The 20696-nt window shown below is 39.1% G+C and overlaps 1 protein-coding gene across 1 annotated transcript in view; it reads right to left on the bottom strand.

The window, feature by feature from the left end:
- ZCCHC2 (zinc finger CCHC-type containing 2) overlaps positions 1 to 20696 on the bottom strand; it is a 57328-nt gene that overhangs the window by 34102 nt on the left and 2530 nt on the right. Inside the window, exons 2-4 of the mRNA XM_021099630.1 lie at positions 7292 to 7403; positions 4341 to 4417; positions 2003 to 2074 (exon numbers count right to left, since the gene is read on the bottom strand). Coding sequence (XP_020955289.1) covers positions 2003 to 2074; positions 4341 to 4417; positions 7292 to 7403 — 261 coding nt within the window. The remainder of the gene's footprint in view (positions 1 to 2002; positions 2075 to 4340; positions 4418 to 7291; positions 7404 to 20696) is intronic.

The raw sequence follows: 20696 nt of genomic DNA on the forward strand, positions 1-20696 counted from the left end.
TTGATTGGTCCAAATGAAAAAACACTACATTCAAATGTTGGCTAAGCAAGGGGATCATTAATTACTGTGATTCTAAAGACTGAATTATTTATTTGGGGCTGCATTTTTTTATGGCCACACCCGAGACATGTGGAAATTCCTGGGCCAGGGATCAAACCCACACCAAAGCAAGGAACCAAGCCACTACAGTGACAATGCCAGATCCTTAACCCACTGCACCACAAGGGAACACAGGGACTACATTTTTTTAAAGCACCTAAGCTTTTAAAAACTTGTGTGACTGAGGAGTTCCCACTGTGGTGGCTCAGATTTGACCCCTGGCCAGGCACAGCTGGTTAAGGATTTGGTGTTGCCATAGCTATGCCACAGGTTGTAGATGCAGCTTGGATTCGAACCCTGGCCCAAAAACTTCCATATTCCAAGAGTGGGGGGGGAGTATGACTGAAACATGAAATCTCTCAAGAGAAACAGTAGCCAAAGCCCAGGAAAACCCAGTAGGAGAGAAGACCTGTCCGGCACCAGGCCACAGGCTGGGGTCATTCACGTGCTCGCAGCAGAGGGGGCAGGCTGGGCCTTGAAAGGCAGCAATGGTGGACCCTGATGCATCCGACTCTACACGGCGAGATATTCTGACCTGAGTTCTGCACCCCTCAAATGACCCTCCCTGAGAGAATTTTGTAGAGGAAAGGGCAACAGAAGGAAGGAAAGGAAGCATACTGCTCTGACACAAAGGAAGCCTGTTCATGATTATTTACCCTTAAATTTGATAAATTATTCTATCAAGAGGCAGGAAAGTCAGAAACAGCAGAAGAGATTTTAAAAGCACATGTGTGGGGCAGCCCCCCTAATTTCTTCAACAGGCAGATGGTGAGTGGGGGGCTGATGGCCTCTTCCCCAGACGCTATGGCTCATGCACCTTCCTTCTCACCTTGCTGTGACCTCTGACAGGTCATATGCACGTGACCAGAAATTAGTGACCACTCCCATCTTCACATGCTTGAAGTGGGTGAAGGAGTTCTCTGCCTTAACTGGAAGAGCCTATTTTAAAACAGCCTTGGGAAAATGGAAATATTTCAGTTGTCCCTGGGTGACTGCACCCAGTAGAACTAGACCTGCAACAACACCCGAAGTTCTGCCAGCTGGTGACTGAGCCTCTTCTGGCTTTAAGAATAAACAAAGACCCATATTACCTGAAAAGAATGTATTTATGCTGACAAGCAGACAATTTAAAAACCAGCACTATCCTGAAAACTGCAGATATCATAGTTCTGTAACTATGACCTCTCCCCACAAGTTGGTAACTGAGTAGGGAATATTGCCTGTTTCTGCACTTTCTGCTTTATTTCCCTATTAACAAATTTAAAAATATGGTGCTAAGTGAGAAACAGCAATTTATTGGTTAACGATTTAAATCTATTCTCTCCTTTTAATAATTATCTCTACCCATACAATTTTCAACAAAATTAGTATAAAACAAACAGTAAGAGTTTGAACAAAATGATCTAAGATACCTTTCACCTCCACATGTCTGATAAGGTATTTCTACATATTTCTCAATACTGTCTCTATTACACACAGCAGGGGGTAAGGGGGGAGGAGCTGGAACTCAAGGAACAGAGATACATTTAATGAAGTCCACAGAAGGAGATGAATAAGGCAGTACCAAATGCAAACCTTTCATAAAAAGTACCTTTCATAGAAAGTACCCTTGCAATGAAGCCACTAGTAATATTAACATACACCTCAGCAAAGAACTAGAAATGAGGTTCTTTTTTAAAAAAAAGGTGGAAAACCATCAGTTCCTTAGGTTGGTAATGAAAGGTAAGAAAACTTAGGTTTAGAATAACATGAGATTTTCTACAGCTAAAGTTCACTGAGAGTTTTAAGCCAACTTCTTTTAATTTAATTAATAGAACTAATAATTTCTACTTTACAATTATTTGAATTTGGGAGTTCATATACAATGTAAAATTCATTTTAACAACAAAATCTATACTTTTACCTTCAGTAGAAATTCCTGTAGTTCTTGGTGGGTTTTTGTTACTGTTGTGACTGAAAGATCAGACCAATTTACCTGATTTAAAAAAAAAAAAAACATAGTTATTTCTTAGGCAGGAATTAACTGGGGAAAAAGTCATGTGTAAAACAGATGACCTGACTTAAACTTTATCAAGATTAACAATTAGAAATATGAAGGTATTCTGATATTGTCATAATTTTTTGAAACTGTTGAAATTAACAGTATATATATTCTACTTCTCAGTTTTAAAATAACTCCTTTCAAAATGCATGGTTTTCAAAACAAGCTGTCTTTTAAAAATGTGCCTATATTTTAGGAATTTTTTAGAAAGGGAAATATCTTACATTCCTTTTGGTGAAGTTGCAGGACTCTAAAATGACACTTTGGCAGTATAGAGCTCTGCTCCAAGAAAGGTAAAAATTTCATCTCCTGGAACTTATTAAATATGCATTCCTAAGAGAAACATTGAGTTTACTGCCCCTTTTTGGTAGTACCGTATTATATTTTTTATTGGGATTTATAATTTATGAAGATATCATCTTTATCTCAATGTTTCAAAACCCTATTAAGGTAGAGGGGCAGATATGACAATCTCCAGCTCCAGATGGAGAAACTAAAACTCAAAAGGTGAACTTACTTAGATTCAATTCTAAGTAAGTGGAAGAGCCAGAATTAAAATCTGTTATCCGCCCACTTCTTGGATACTTTTAATTCAATGAACTTGATGGTGGCCAACTAATAATTTCTACTTTACAATTATTTGAATGGAGTTAAATACTTGAACTATGTTTATATGTAAGTCTCACCAACTAATCATACCATTATTAACCAGATACATAAAATTATATACAAAATTTCATCTAGCAATCCTCAAATATCCTTATTAACTGGTACATCTTTTAAGTGATTTTAAATTATTCACATATTTGCTGAACAGTTACTTGGGCCAGATACTGTTCTTATGATCGGGATACAGGAGTGGAAAAGACAGTGAAGCTGCTGCTAGCTGAGGTCAGAGTCCAGTCCAGGAGACAAATTAAAACCAATGAATGTATAAAGAATTCCATCAGTGATCAGGGCTCCAAAGAAAATGAACTGGGCATGGAGCAGCAGCTGGGAGAAGCACATCAGATGGTGCCAAGAAGGACCTCGAAGGAGGGAGCTTTCGAGCTGGTCTGTGAGTTGAAGGGATGTCAGCTGTGCCATGGTCTGGGGAAAGATCATTCCAGAGCCAGTAGACAAAGAAGGCCTTAAGAAGAAATGAGCTAAGAGCTCTAGCAACAAAAAGAGAGCTGATGTAAGTGAATGAGGAGAGTTGGGTGGCTTGTGCCACATGCTACAAAACTTAAGTGAAACATGGAGATAAGGACTTAAAATATGTTAACTGGGGGGGTATTTCTCCCACAAGGCAGAAGCCAGAGTCCTGAACCTCATCCAACAAATGTACTAAGTAAGTTAAGATATGGTGAAACGCAGAGGATGAAGATTCCTGCTCTCTATGAGATGGTCACCTTTTGGGAAGAAAAATCATGGAACCCAAATACAGGAATCCGAGAAAGGTCTGATGGTAGTACACGTGGGATGAATGAAAAAACATTCTGTTGGAGGATCAGAAAAGACTTTGTAAGCACAGGTGAAGTTTGGCAAGCAACACCTTTGGGGAAGAAGTGAAGTGAAGATGCGTAGAAACACAGCATCCTTCCAGGTGGCTTCAAGGCATGTGTACTCCCACCTTAGGAGAAAGGGCTTGACAATGAAGCCCGAGCAGGGAGGAAGGAAGACATGGACATGGAATCCATATCACAGCCAAGAGGCAAAAGGGGGCTGTGGGGATTAACAGAGGTGGGCTCGGCGGTTAATGAGACAGCTGTGTGAAGGACAGAATGCAGCAGAGCAATTAAGAGATAAGATGGCAAGGAAACACAGGCCAGGGAATAAAAGCCTCAGAGAAAGAAGAGAAGAAAAACCCCAAGGAAAACAATGCTGGGAAAAGACAATGCCTATGATCTTGATTTTTAAAAATACCAATGAATGTTTACTTTTCCCAATTTAAAGATATACCTTACACCTAAATCTAAGGTTCTTATTTCTTAATAAATCTGTCAGAGTAATTTTAACATAATACAATTTTTAAAACTGGCAAACCATGCAGTATATACTGAAAATAGTACATTCCCTTAATTAAAATAAATGTATACATGTGTATAGCTTTTCTTAAATTAGCACACCTGCCAGAAGTTTTTCCAAAGATCAATTTTCATTCTTTTCAAAAGATCATTTAACATAGTATGAGATATCTTTTTGGGTGAGAGTAGCTTACTTTGAAGGTGTACTCCCAATATTTGTCAGCCCTTTTTCTCTGGACTCCTTTCAACATTATCTTCTCAATGTGTACAGCTGAAAAAAAGAAAACATGCTGACTTGTTCTACCCAGACTAGATGCACATTTCAGTTACCCAATCTGACAAAGCCAAACGATTAAGCTATTTATCTTCATCTTTACTACTAGCCTTAATCATGAAATAAAACAAACAAACAAAAAACCCCGGAAAGCATATCAATGTGCTGAGTGTCCATTAAGTAACTTTTTTTCTATATCCATTCAGCACACTGAGGGCCTAAAGTAGTTTCAAACACTCTACCAAGCACCAAAGATAAATAATAAAAGGTGCCTGCAATGAAGATTATCTTTCTAGATGATAATCTTCAAAACTGTCTGTTAATTCAGATTACCATAAATACAACACTTTAGAGTCAGTCATTCAATTACTTATGCACATTAAGTGTAAACAAGAAAATTTTTTAATTTGAAAAAACCCTTCAAAATAAGATGAAACTGATAAAAATTTCTTTCCAATTGAGAATTTAAAAATTGTTTTTCTCGGAGTTTCTGTTGTGGCTCAGCAGTTAACAAACATGCCTAGTATCCATGAGTACGGGGGTTTGATCCCTAGCCCTGCTCAATGGGTTAAGGATCTGGTGTTGCCGTGAGCTGTGGGTGTAGGTCACAGATAAGGCTTGGATCTGGCGTTGCTGTGGCTGTGGCACAGGCCCAGCAACTGTAGCTCCGATTTAACCCCTAGCCTGGGAACTTCCATATGCCAAGGATGCAATCCTAAAAAAATAAATAAAAAAATAAATAATAAAAAAAAAATTATTTTTCTCAAATGTAACCTTTAACATCATATAATGGCAATACAAACTTAACATTATAATGAAATATGATGGTTCACTATAGGAAAAAATTTTCACAATTTATTATACAGATAAAAATAGTGGTCATAAATTATATTAGTGGCTTAAGAACAATGACTCTGAATTCAATTAGATGGTCAATTTATTCATGAAGTAAGCAAATGTGCAAATTCCCCAACTAATTATTTCATACATTCTGATTCAATAAAAGTTTTCATCTTACAAAGTAAATCACTTTCACAAATTGAAAAGAGCCAGTCTTAAGCATAATATAAGGACTTAAGGGAAAAAAAGATTGTTACTGAGGGTATAAATAGAAGACATTGTAATGAAGATGATAAAGGTCACAGGGAAGAAGTTAGGAAAGTGGCTCAACAGACCAGGGTTACTGCTGGATTCAGGGGACAGGAGATGGAGAAGAAAAGGGAAGGACTCACTTCGCCTTAAAGGAAGATGTTAAAATAGGTGAAGCAGAATATACAAAGTAACAAAAGAATACAGGAAGAATTAAGATTGCTATAGATCACAGAAGGTGGGCAATGAGAAAGCAGGAAACAAAGATTACAGAAATTTCCTGATAAACAGATACTTGTAATTCATAATAAGCTAAGGAGATAGATACCATTACCAGTGTTTTGTGCCGACTTTCCAAATATATACTGTTTGGTGGCCTGATTCTGGGCCAACTTCCCTTGGTGGGTGAGGAATGTTGAGGACGGAGACAAAAGAAAATCTCAAAAGCCAGGTGAGAAACCTGTAACTGCACAGAACTGCTCCAATATGATAAAGACCAAAGTCTGCTGTTTCCAAAAGCTGTTCTATAAATTATGTGAAGGATGATGCTATTAAATAAAAACCATCTGAACTGATCAATGTTCAGAACTATGAAGCAGCTTTACTTCTGAAAATCAGTGGAGTGAGGGTAGGGGTCACTGGAGCGGTAGAGGTATGGGAACATGGCCATGGCTTCAGCCTTGATTTCAAATCATACCTGCTGTGATCTATCAGAATCAAGATGAGGAAGACAAAAAGAGTATGTGGTGAGGAATGGCTGATAACGGGAGATCCTTTAAAACTTGGAAATTAAAATTGAAAGTATGGACTACATACATTTGTTTAAGAATTAAGAATATTAAAAAAACATCCATTTATAAGAACTATCTCAGAGTTAATTGTTACCATTTTGATGTAGTCTTAATGGTTTTTTTCCCCAGTATCTTCATTTATTTATTTTTTCAAAAAAAGGAACCTCACTGTAAAACCAAACTGCTTTAGGTTACTGGCAGGTTCAGTGAGCCTGGCTGAAGTAGTCTATCCTTCAAGTCTAGAACAGAAGTAGTCATTACATAAACCTTTTTTAAACATTAAACATTCACATCTATTTTTTCTCTGTAAAGAAAAATATAATACATGAAAAGGATTATTAGTGTAACAGAAGGAGACAAAATGACACCAATTCAAAGCTGTTACAGTTGAGTGTGATGCTTATTGTACATCATTCCCTTCCCAAGACTGTCTAGGCAGCAGTCCACAGTTTCTATTTCAATTTTTCCCTCAATACAGGTTAACGGACTCCCAGATATGAAGAGAATATCTGAACTCATCTCTGATCAGGTGGCCATGTCCTTTCACCCCCCACCCCCAACTCAGTCCTCTTGAAAAGTGCATTACTGCAGAAAACATGGACTTGTAAGAAATATCTTTACTCTCTTGCAGTGAACTTCTATAAAATTAATTTCTTCAGGAGAAACTGAGTATTTTCCAGATATAGCACTGTACTAATACTTCAGGAGTAGGTGAAGGTCTTTGCCCTCCAGAAGTATGCAGCCAGACAGAAGATCCATGACTACAAGGCAGAACCAGGTGAGCATGTGCTGGGACAGGCCAGGGGCTGTGAAGCCAGGGCCCACATGCAGACTCAAGGAAGTACGAGGTCCGGCATTTGAGCCCAACCTAGACCCGTAGGATTCTCTATTTCAAAAAGGAGAAAGAGTGAGTTAACCAATGTTAAGAGCATGCTGCAATCTCTTCACGTACAGATGCTCTAAAGTTTAGGAAAAAAAACACATAGCATACCTTCTCGCTGGGTTCTATGAGGTGCCACAGTAAGTCCGTCATGAGGTATTGGGGCTTGTTCTAACAAACTGGCTTCGCCACTTTGCAAATAATCACTATGAGCAGAGTCATTCTAGAAGAGAAAGAGGGGTACAGGTTAATCTATACCAGAAATTAAAAACAGTGGATGTCACAAAAATAAACCAGATTACAGTCATAATTTTAACAGCAACAATTTTAATAGCCAATTTCTAGAGATCAAATAGGTGATTACCTATTAAGCACAGAAAGTACAGTGTGAGAGCAGTAAGGAAAGAAGTACCAATATTTTCTTCATTTAATGGTAATATTCTATCAATTATTTACTGTCTTAGTTCTCTTGGGACACACCGAAAATTGCTACTCAGAGTTGCCAATGATGTCAATTCTATACCAAAGTGAACCCAGGACTGAAGGAACACATACAAAATAGATGGCTCCCTTTATGCTATTCCCCAGATGTAATGGCTTTTGTATTTTTTACATTATGCAATTTTTCCTCATTACTTGGTTTTAGTGACAGTCTATCAAGATGCTTTGCTGGGAAAAAGTTTTTAAAAGGTATCATCAATACATGCCCACCTCGCTCAACAAGAATGTGTATGCACGTAAGTTCACTATGAATGTTAAATCATTTAACAGTACTGGGTACTCTAAATCTGAGACTGCCCAGCCAATCATGTGAACTAGATTAAGTTTACCCCAGAACTGCTGCTATGAGAAATGAACAGCATGTTCATCTTACACAGAGCTCTCTGAATTCAAGCACTGTCATGCATATATTGTTACTATAACCCACTGGATAAGCCAAAAAATAAAATAGCTTTATAACATTCTTTATCGCCACTCACACCTTATCCCCCCCTTCATGTTCAGAATCTCAAAATACTACTCAGAGCAAAATTATCTCAGTTTCAGGAATAATTACAATTTTACAAATCTGCAATAAATAATATTAATTTTTAATTTATAAAGAAAGGAAGTAAAGAGATGACCCTTCGCTTTCCAAGGATTCCTAATTTAAAATATTTTGTTGTAAGCCACAAGGGAAGTCCTAAAATATTTTGTTCTACAGCCTAATCAGTCATCCTGGCCTAACAATGAGTATGGGTTGCCAATTGGCAGCTCTATTTCTGGGAATAAGACACCATATTAGATATTCTTGGGAGCTAAGCTTCAGCCTTGTAGTGTGTCTTCTTTCAGAAACCCAAGGAAATAAAGCCTGTCTACACAGGAACACTTAAGGAGAAGAGAAAGAGCACCGACATCCAACTTTCAAATTACTTATTTTAAAAAGGTGGATTTAGGAATTCTTGCAATAACAAAATCATGTATTCGCTAACAGACTATTTAATCATTTACTACAAAGTACTACAACCACATTGGCCTAGAGTTGCTATAAATACTTTAAAAATCAATGTAAGTAAAGTACTGTAATCCTCTCAAGTATTTGTAACTGGAAGTTCTAGCTGAATAAATCAACCATTTCTTATAGGATATTTTCCACATTTTTCATATGTGGTTCATAAATTTAAAGACAACACACCTTCAAATATAAATGAATGAAAAATATGCAAGAAACAACAGTTTTCATTAGGGAAATGCAAATCAAAACTACAATGAGATACAACTTTATACCCATTAGGATGGCTATTATCCAAAAAACAGACGAGTATTGGTGAGAATATGGAGAAATTGTGAATTGTTGGTGGGAATGTAAAACAGTGCAGACACTATGGAGGGCAGTATAGGAGTTCCTCAAAAAAATAAAAATTATCATATGATCCAGCAATTCCACTTTTAAGTATATACCCAAAAGAACTGAAAACAGTCTCAGATAATTAGTACTCTGATGTTCATAGCAGCATTATTCATAATATCCTAAAAGTGGAAACAATTGAAATATCCACTGATGGATGAACAGATAAACAAAATGTGGTAAAAATACAGCTGAAAATTATTCGGCCTTGAAAAGGAATAAAGTTGACACATGAATGAATCTTGAGGACATTATGCTAAGTGAAATAAGCCAGGCACAAAAAGACAAACACTGTGTGACTCCACTTACATAAGGTACCTAGAGGGGTCAATTCATAGAGAAAGTAGAGTGGTGGCTGCCAGGGACTTGAGAGAGACAGAGCGGGGAGTAGTTGCTTAACAGATACTGAGGTTCAATTTAGGACAAAAGAAAGTTCTGGAGATGCAGGGTGCTGATGGTTGCACAACAAAGTCTGAAGTTACTTTAAGGAACACAACAACCAAGTAAAAAGCCTTCTGTTTTAATTATGTAGGCAGAAAAGGGGAATTGAGTTTCTATCCAAAGACCTAAGTTCATCAACCCATGAAATATCTAAGTTTTCTCTCCCCTACCCCAAGTCAAGTCTTAGCATATATCGATACTATAAAATCATTTAGACTAAGTTTAGAAACTATAAAATTTTATTAATTTAACAACAATTTAATCTAATGCCTCATGAGCTACAAAGATCAAAATTACAGCGTTTACTGGTCCTCATGCAAAAGGTTGTTGGCTCTGCTGTCTCCCCTTTTCCAAGTCAGGCGTGCTTTATTCTGCATAAGGGGAAGGGCCATAAAATCTGAAAACTACTGGTTGATTGGAATTGTTCGTGGAGGAATTAAGCTCACTTGCTCTATTAAGCTCAGACTGGTGACATGTCAAATTGGCATTTTATAAAGACTAGTTGGATGAAAGTGTCAGGATGAGGTGGAAAGTGGCAGAATTTTCCTCTGCTTGGATTAAGAAGATGAAGTTTAAAAATGCTACACCAGCAAAAAACATGAACAGGAATGAAAAGAACATGATTATATGTATGCCCTTCTCCTTTCTAAAACTTACCTGAGTGTGTAAAGCTTTTTCTGACCTATGGTGTGTTTCTGGTTGGCTCAAATCCACCTGTCAGGTAATGTATCCTTCATTCTAGAGACTGCTCAGATTTCACTTTTATATAAGGAGATCCATCACAATTACATGCTTGAGATCTCTTAAATGTAGGGAAAGTTTCTGAAATAATCAAGTGACTGGGCAGTCCTAAAAAGACTCTTCTCTGAAAACATTTCATGAGACAAAGATCACATCGACTCCATTTTACTTTAGCAACAGTTAAACTGTAGATGGAATTTATTTTAGCTCATTTGCCAATATTCTGCAAGTTTCCTCTAGTCCTTTGATGCAAACTATAAATTTTTAAATACCAGGACATTCTTTCTTTAAAGAAAAAAAAAAAAAAAAATCAGGAGTTCCCGTTGTGGCTAAGGACCCGAGTAGTCTCCATGAGGAGTCTGGTTTGATCCCTGGCCTCGCTCAGTGGGTTAAGGCTCCACCATTGTTGCAAGCCGTATGGAGTATAGGTCACGGATGTAGCTCGGATCCAGCATTGCTGTGGTTGTAGCTCCAATTCGACTCCTAGCCCAGGAATTCCCATATGCCACAGGTGCAGCTGTGAAAAGAGGGGGAAAAAAATCAGAAATTAGGAATTTCTTAGTTTGTTTTTTATGAAGTTTACTAACATATTCAGAAGTTTTTACACTCATCAAATGAAACTTAGAATTTAACATTCGTATATAACAACATCCTATTGTTTTTGTGGCACGTTAAAGACAGCCAGAAATACTCTGATACTCCTCCCACTGGAAGATTGATCTGATTCCCCAACTCCTGGGTTTGGGCTGACCTTAGAGGATTGCCTGATCAGTAGAACATGACAGAGGGGTGTTCCAGGACTGGTGTCAAGGGCAAGTCATAAGAAGCCTTGCAGCCAGGCCTCTAGGGACACTTGCTCTTGGAGTCCTGGGCCAGCATGTTAGAACTGCAATTTCCCTGAGGCTGCTACGCTGGAGACCACAGGGGAGAGGACAGGGAGGGATGACTCCCTCCGTCCCAGCTGTGTCTCCAGACATCCTGGAGTGAAGACAAGGCCCTCGTGCTATTAGTTACCTGTCTAAATTACTAGCCCACAGAACTATGAGAAATAATAAAAAAATGGTTGTTGGTATAAGCTACTAAGTTTTGGAGTAATCTGTTACAGTTATCAAAATTCTCTTCTTCAAATAATCAGGGTTGAACCTAAAGCATATGCTATTATTTAAGCAAGAGTCCTAGAAAGTCTTGTTTCAATGTCAGAAAATGATTCGTTATTAGAAACAACACTGAGATGTCATCTATTTTGGTGGAAGAAAAGGAAAGCACCTGAGGTAAATTTAAGATTTACTGTCTCTTTAAGAAGACGTAGTAGAAGAGGCAGACATTTGTCTCAACTTTACTCAATGAAACAGCAAAACCCAATCCAAAGTAATGCCTTGAATCAACCTATGGCATCTGAAAAAAGGAAGTTCTGGTATGAGAAGAAACAAAGATGGTAAATGTATTAAAAATTATGCTGTGGTATTCCCCGGTGACTCAGCAGGTTAAGGACCCAGCGTTGTCTCTGCTGTGGCTCAGGTCACTGCTGTGAGGTGGGTTCAATCCCTGGCCAAGGAATTTCTGCATCCCACAAGTACAGCGGGGGGGGGGGGGGAGTTATGCTGCAAACAACAAAACTGACCCAACAGTGAGGAATGGAGGGAGACCAAGGAATCAGAAGCTTAGAAACAGCATGCCACAGATTTCATGATTGTAGACTAGCTTCCTATGCAATTTACTGAATAGTTTAACTAAAAATGTGTGTGTTAGGTGATTCAGCAAGATGAGTGTGGAAAATTCTATCTTAAAGCATGGATAAATGCACTCCAGTTATTGAATGTGGGAGGGAGGGCTAAACAATTTACTGACTCCATATATACACATTGTCATCACAGTCCACAGACCAGACCTGGCTCTGCAATTTCGTAACACATTTGTGACCTGACAGTGGTTACCTGTGCAGAGTAGGGGTGGAATGGAACTGGGTAGATTGAACTAGATGGGGGAAGAAAACTTGATCCACTATAACTTTCTATGTATCTTGGGGAACTCTGAATTGCAAATAAAACATTAAAATTGTCCATGTCATCATCTTTTCTAGAGAACTGAACTTGTAGGATGAACAATTAGGGAAGATCTAGCAGAAGAATGCTGATTTGGAAGCCTACTGGGGAGGAGGCGCGTGGAGAATGAAAGAGAAGTGAGGGCAGAACTGGCCTGGATGTTTTCCTCATGAAACTGTTTCTGATTTTTGAAACTCAAAAGGCTCACCTGTGTTGACAAGTGGGTTGGTGAAAAATGTAAACTGTACTGGACCACAAAAGTATAGAATGTGAGGAAGGATAGTGGTAAGGGCTTCCCAGCCTAGACCAAAACTAGAGTCTTCCTCTTTAGCACTAGCATGTGTGTTCCCTTTACCAACTTTCTGATCTCCCACCACAGAAAGGAAAAGATTTCTTCTTTTACCCTGGAACTAGGAGGTTGAGTCAGGAACTGCTACAGCCCTGGGCTAGCAGCCCTCGAAACTTTAAATCCCCACTTTGCCAGAATGTTTCTGGGAGAGGTGGAAAGAACACACTTATAAGCATGAGTACAAAAGGATCTAGTGAGGATGTGTCTCTCCTCCCCAGCCTGTATGTAGCCTACCTGCCCTCTCCCACATGGCCCCACCCCACAGAAGATGAGAGCAGGGGGACAGACACTGAAGGGTCTTAGTAGGAAGTGAGCCTGGGCTCAGGAGCCTGACAGCCAATGGCACTGTTAGGGACTTCTAGCTCCTGCAGCAGAACCACAGCCTTTACCCCCATGAAGAAATGTTCCTGGAATCATATAGAAACTGTAGCTCGGAGTTCCTGTCGTGGCTCAGCAGAAACGAATCTGATTAGGAACCATGAGGTTGCAGGTTCGATCCCTGGCCTTGCTCAGTGGGTTAAGGATCCAGCATTGCTGTGAGCTGTGGTGTAGGTCACAGATATAGCCTGGATCTGGCATTGCTGTGGCTCTGGAGTAGGCCGGCAGCTGTAGCTCCAATTAGATGCCTACCCTGGGAACCTCCATATGCCGCAGGTGTGGCCCTAAAAAAGCAAAAAAGAAAAAAGAAACTGTAGCTTATAGAACTTATGAAGGATCTTTGACAGAAAGTGAGTTGGTAAATATTACTGTAGGAAAGTATTGCATTAGGGCTTGTGTTCAACACTGAGTAGAACGGGCACCTTCTTCCAAACTAACAAAACCACTCAAAATCACCCTCTCATCAGGCACCCTCTCTGTAAGCAGATGCTTCTTTCTCGAGGAAGTCTTCTCCAAACAGTACAGCACTTGGGCTCACATGCGACTATGTCGTTCCTTCCAGGACCACTAGTGAATTTCAATCATTTGATACCCCAAACAAGAGTCAATTATACTGCAAGAATATTATGTTTCTAAACCATCTCAATTTAGGCATTCCTCAACTATTAGATTATAAAGTGCTCACTTCAGAAACCACCCAAGTTTTTAGCTTTCTGATCATAAGCAAGGTACTACCTCAATTCCACATCTGGCTCCCACCACCCCTCAAGCTAATCATAGATTGGAAATCAACACTAGACTACAATAGCTACAACTACCCAAACAATAAGAAGGCAATTTGTTCTGGCCAGCAGCTGCAGCTCAGATTCAACCCCTAGCCCAGGAACTTCAATATGCTGCAGGTGAGGCCCTAAAAAAAAAAAAAAGAAGATAGTTTGTCATCTGTGATTTTTTCCACCCTATCAAAACATCACCCTTAGGTTTGCACCAGTATGCACCCCCCACACAAAAGCTTAGTTAACTTAGGGAGTGGAGTACACATGGTCAGATTTTAAAAGAATAATTAATAAGCACAACTATTCAGCATTCAATCATTGAAATTTCAATTCAAATCTATACCGTGCCATGCTTTCTAACTAAAGAAACATTTTCTTCTATTATTTCCAAAACGATTGTGCCTATACTATACACTTGTGCCTATACTATAGGGCTATAAATGTTTACAAAGTAGCTGATCACTCATAAAAGACAAAAAAAAAAAAAATCACTGCTTGATGCACTGTGTCTTGCAACAATTAATCATAATGGTATTTTTCAGAGCTATATTTGAAATATCTTAGGCACAGGAAATTTTGACTGAGCACTTTATGATATATGCAACGCTGACAAAAAAAATAAGATGTGATGCCCAAGCCTTTGGGGAACTTAAAATCCAGGAGGAAAGGTCAATTTTATAAGTTAAAAATAATTCAAAGTAAAATAAAAAAAAAAGAAAAGAATCATAGGTTAAGTATTGAAATTGTAACAGAATATACAAGCTACTGGAATGCAGAGACAACAAAGAATCCTAGAAGACTGCTGCAGAGACAATTTCAAAGAACATGCAGGAGGTGAGGCATGAGTCAGCCCGGAATGAAATGAAGGACGTGAGCAGAGTCGGGGAAAGAGATTTTGAGAAAAAAGACCTATTAGAGATCAGGTTTCCACCAGTCACTGCAAGAAAACGTGATATGATTATTGCTTTAGGAAGACATACCTGGCAGTGGTATCCAACAGGTAAAGAGTTGGGAAGGCTGAAAGCAAGGGAATCAGAAACAAAGTCCCAAAAGAGAACAGTGTCAGCAAGGATGAGAAATGAGTGGATTCAGGATATTGGGGGAGGAGAGGATTAAGGATTAAGGTTGTCAAGCAAATCAGAGTGACTAGAAATATAATGGTACCACTGAGAGAACTGGATGAGTCTGGGAGGTTTTTAAAAATCAGTGACGCAGAGTTCCTGTCGTGGCAGAGTAGAAACGCATCCACCTTGGAACCATGAGGTTGCAGATTCAATCCCTGACCTTGCTCAGTGGGTTAAGAATCCGACGTTGCTGTGAGCTGTGGTGGAGGTCGCAGATGTGGCTCGAATCTGAAGTTGCTGTGGCTGTGGCCGGCAGCTGCAGTTCCAATTAGACCCCTAGCCTGGGAACCTCCATGTGCCGCCTTGGGTGAAGCCCTAAAAAAAGCAAAAAAAAAAAAAAAAAAAAAAAAAATCAGTGATGCATTCTTTTCATACATATTAAAGTGACAAATGACCATTTCAGAGAGAGACACAAATTTTCACCTGCTCCCACTGCAGCCTGTGGGCCATCTGTTCCTTTCATCTGACCTTCAAGGCTCTCTGTAACCCTACCCCTATTATCTCTTCAGGCTTCTGCAACCAAAGTGCACTACCCACTCTTGGAACAACCAACTGATAGATTGGTCGACCTTTCTCACTCATGTTTACCAAGCATTTTCATGTATTATTATTACTTTCATCTTCACAGCATTTATATGCAATAAATGGTGATGACATACCTATTCTATACTGAGCAGTCTGAAACTTGGAAAAGACCAAATAACTTGCCAAAGTGACCTCTTCAAAACCTAAACCTGACCTCACATCATTTCCTCAATGAGCACTGAACATGTCTAATGAACTAAGACAATTAGAAGGGCATTAAAGCCAAATGTTCCCTGGAGCTTACGAAGAACAGAAGGAAATGGAGTACTGAGTGAGCACTCAGCAGCTCTGCCACCTGTAACATAAACACCCGATTAGGCACTTCCCTTCTAGAGTGACTGTTTACACAGACTGGATGAAGACAGCTTGTGTGACAAAGCACCCTCTGTGAGGAAAAGGAGCCCTGTGACAACTCGGTCCTCCATAATGCAAAACATAGTTGATAAGAGTGAAGCTCAGTCTGCTTTGAGGGTAGTGCAGGCTTTTTTTTTTTTTTTTTTGCTTTTCTTTAACAAAAAATTAAGCTTAATGTTTCTCAAGGAAGACCAAAAATATTAAAGAAGCTTCAAATGAGCCAATTTAATAGCTTCTATAAAAAAGATACGAAAAAGTTTAATTATCCATGGATTCCAGTCTGTGCTCTGAAATAACCAAAAATTATATAACTTAACAAAACTGCAAAGTAGCTTTAAACTATAGAATACTTTCCTAACTAAATGTGGAAAAGATTTAAGTAAATTATGGTTGCATGGGAGTTAATGACAGCCCGAATTCAAAATACATATTTTCCTCATTCCGACCCCCAAATGCAATAAAGAGAAAACACATATTTTAATGATTTTTGACCCAGAGAAGTGCTTCTTTTGGGCTTATATTATCTGTAGCATACCAGATCTTTACAATTTAAGAATTAACAAACTCTGCCCAAATAAATGTCTCAAACACCAGCTTTAGAGGTATGCTAATATAGAATATAGAAAATACTACACCATGTAGTCTATTAAGTAACAAAACAAAACAAAACAAAACAAAACACTTCTAAAGACTAATGTAACAATCTGGATGGTTGTATCTTAGTGGAAAAGAAAAATGCATTGAGCACCGCTCTCAGAGAATGTGTGGTCAAAACAGTATATGAATTACTTTGCGACTTCTCATTATTCAATCACCATAATCTTAAAAAGAAGTCATTATTCCCATTTCACAGACAAGACTGTGGCTCAGGGATTTAAGTGGCCTGGTTAATATCACAAAGCAAGTGGCAGAGCTGGAGTTTAAGCCTCTCAATCTAGTGCTCTACTAAACATGGCCAACACTCCTCAAGGCCTTTGACAGCCTCTGGGACATATTTCCTGTCCCCTAACCCACCAAAAAACCCACAAAAAGTAATTTTTTAAAAAAGGATATATAGTACATCAGTTAATTTGTGGAAAAAAAGTTAATGGTATATTAACTTAAGTGAGACTCCCTGAGTTCTCCTTACCTGAGAAAAACACTGCACAGAAAAATACACCTGGGGTAGAATACCCAATAGCTCCTATTTTTGACTAAAATAATCACTGCTTAACTGTGATCTTCTATATAAAAGCCTCTCTCAAAGGGCAGTTATTAACTGAACTGCTTTTGTTCTTTGCTACAGTCAAACCAACCTCAAGTTTCCCATAAAAGTGAGAGCTAGTTCTGCTCCCCACTCTCAATCTGTGAGATGCTACATCCAACTCTTCTACCACCACCTTCCTAACAAGGTTTAACTTTTACCCGTGACTGCTAACATTTACTGAAGGTCATGTACCAGACATCATTCTACAATTAGTCATCCATTTAATCCTCACAATCTAACATAAGTACTGTTATTATCCCTCCAATAGGAGTGAGGAAAGCCTTCTCAGACAGCTCCCCCTGCTCCACTGTAAAATCTCCCAGCAGTGGACCACAAATTAAATGAAGGTATTTACTACTGTGAGCATTATAGCTGTTCTTTTAAAGTCATTAAAAAAAAAATTTTTTTTTTGTATTTTGTATTTTTTTTTTTTTTGCTTTTTAGTGCCACAGGTGCACCATATGGAAGTTCCCAGGCCAGGGGACGAATCAGAGCTGCGGATGCCAGCCTAGACCACAGCTCATGACACCAGATTCCTAGCCCACTGAAGGGGGCCAGAGATGGAACCTGCATTTTCAAGAATATTAGTTGGGTTCGTTTCTGCTTAAGCCATAATGGGAAACAAAAGTCATTTTTGGAAAGCATCTTTTTAGTGCCTAATACATTAACAACTGAAATCCTGACTAACCTCTCCTCTCATTTTAAGTCCGAACTCTCACTAGGATTCCAGTTACCACAGACATATATATTCAATCTACCTTAGAGTAGGAGTATTTATGTTAAAACTCCTTTGAAAAGCATTTTCTTTTTAAGGCACCAACGCTACCAATACATTATCTATATCAATAAAATGAGTTGAGGTATTTGCTCTGTCAAGTACAATATAGCTTATTAACCCATGCTGTGAAAAAGTAACCATTTTGCAAAGCTGTCTTCTTTTTCTTTTTTTACTATTTTCATTGATTTTATTTTCTTCAAAGGACTCATGGCCCATTTACTTTTTGTGAGTTCAAATATGTTCTGTGAGTTCAAATAACACAACATACTATCTACTATACTATCAAAAGATTTCATTTCCTATCTTTAAATCAAACATTAGTACTACGTGCCAAACAACTGAGTTTTGAGGATACTGAAAACAATCTCCAGAGAAACATGGCTATGCAAAGGACATTGATTGCAAACCACTACTAGATATTAACCATTAAGTACTATTACCATAGTAACTTATCCTTTTTTTACCTTTGTGTTGCTAATTGAGGGTTAACTCTCCAAAATTAGATTACCCATTTTCACAATCAGAGTATCTTTAAGTGTGCAAAGATCCAAAGCTTGGCTCTCTCACCTTTTCAATGATAAAGCAACAAAACTAGCATCTTTTAAAAATACTTAACCGTTAATGCTATTGCCAACACACCGTTCATAGTTTGTTTTCCTAATATTAAGGGGCCCATTTTTAAAAAAGTTTTTTAGCTATGCTACATACACAGACCATAACTTTATTAACACATAACTACATCGATAACATAAATTTTGTAGGACACTGTTTTTTTGTTTTTGCTTGTTTGGTTTACTTTTTAGGGTTGCACAGGTGACATACAGAAGCCCCCAGACTAGGGGTTGAATCTGAGCTGCAGCTGCCAGGGCCTACACCACAGCCACAGCAACATGGGATCTGAGCCACACTGCAACCTACGCCACAGCTTAAGGCAACATCGGATCCTTAACCCACTGAGCGAGACCAGGGATCGAATCTGAATCCTCATGGATCCTAGCTGGGTTAGTTAACTGCTGAGCCACGAAGGGAACTCCTCCTGGGACACTGTTAATGAGTATTTTCACTACTGCCCACTTGGCTATTTATTGACTTTTACAAGTGATCAGCAGTCTACTGCAGCTGCGAAAAACATGAACTTTATATTCAAGTCTCTGAAAAGCAATGTTGACATTTAAGTTGTAATCCAATGTAACATTTACTCTATAATAATCCAAAGTATGCAAGAAAACTCTAGAAGTGTTACTTTTAAAAATAAAAATATATTTGTTGAATTTGCTCCCCTTTCTAAATTGCCTAGTTGGTATATTCTAGTGGTTAAGTTTGTGGCCTTGTCACCTCAACTATAAACATAACTACAGTATGTCACTAAACAATTGCTGGTCCTGGTAGCTTATAAGCATATAATTAGTATAAAGTTCACATTAAAATACAAGTTCTACCATAAACGTCATTCATTTTTAAAAATCTTTGTTTAAAGAGAAGCTGCTGCATATTACGTGTTGGATACAAGTCTTGGATGAGCTAGGAACACTATTTTGGACTAGTATACTCTTACTCTAGTAGAAAATTAAAAGAAAATTAGTTCTGCACCACCCGTTTAATATGAATGATCTTAAGACAGTTAACAGTTATTTCTAAACCAATTACGAATACTGCTAAATTACATGTATGTTACATCTATGTGTCTAAAAAGGTTACTTCTGGGGCAATAAAACGCTGCTACAAAAATTTCCCTTTCCCATTCCCAGAGCACATCACCCGCATAGTTCTCTGATCCGCCGTGTGCCCCTCACCTCGCCCAACGGGGGCCAAAGCCACCCCCCAAGGCAGCACGGTCAGTCCCGGCTGCCCCCTCGGGGGCGTGGCCAGCGCCAGTCACGTGGGAGGCGTGCAGTCGCCATCTTGCAGGGCGGGGGAGGGGAGGAGCCCTGCAAGACTGGCCCCGGATCGCTGTCTGTGGGTCCACCGCCGCTCGTGATCGCGGGGCCCCCCAGCGCACCGCAGTGCTTCCACGCAAGCCTGGGCGCCTTCCCGCACAATCCTATATGGGCCCACTCTCCAACTGTGAGCAGGCGGCAGAGGGCTGCGAAACAGCTGGATTGGACTGCAGTGAACCAGGGCTGAAATCAATCCACCCGCTTCAGTCGCTTCTAGAGTGACAGCCTGGGATCTGTAAGACCTGCCCAAATTTCTTTAAGGCCAGAACAAGCCACAGCTGAAGGCCTCGGAGTCCACGCTACCAAGCAGAAAGTGTGTAGAGTAGTATCCAATTTAATGAGACGTAACTGATTTATTAAGGTAACCCTAAACAACTACTGTAGAAAAAAAGTTCATCACGCCACCAGCCTCTGGAAACAGCCTTCAGCCTCACCTGTAGTACGTGGATCCTCTATAAATTATTCCCAAACAACTGATGGCCACAGCACAAGGCACTGCCTGAGAAGTAATGGTGTGCTGAAATAATTGGCAGGATGCCCGGCCTCACAAAAGTCCACTCTTCCCAGCACTCACTGATTGCCAGAAAAGGCCACACGTTGGAGTCAAGATAAAATTTTCATTATTGTGGTTTGCGTGCATCTCTTCCCTTCGTCTAGTCACTTTCCAACACTCGCATTTTAAGCAAAATTTAATGGGGGAAAAAGACTCCTAGTAGTTACAATCAAAAATAGATTACCCTTTTTGGAATGATATGAATGGAATAATATAAAACTGCTCCACTGTGGGACATTTTCATTACATCCACACTCTAAGGATATCCTTATTATACTATTACAAGAAAAAAATTTTATTAAAGATATATAAGTACTGCTCCTG

The sequence above is a fragment of the Sus scrofa genome, chromosome 1 (genome assembly GCF_000003025.6).
Source record: "Sus scrofa isolate TJ Tabasco breed Duroc chromosome 1, Sscrofa11.1, whole genome shotgun sequence".
NCBI classification, from domain to species: domain Eukaryota; kingdom Metazoa; phylum Chordata; class Mammalia; order Artiodactyla; family Suidae; genus Sus; species Sus scrofa.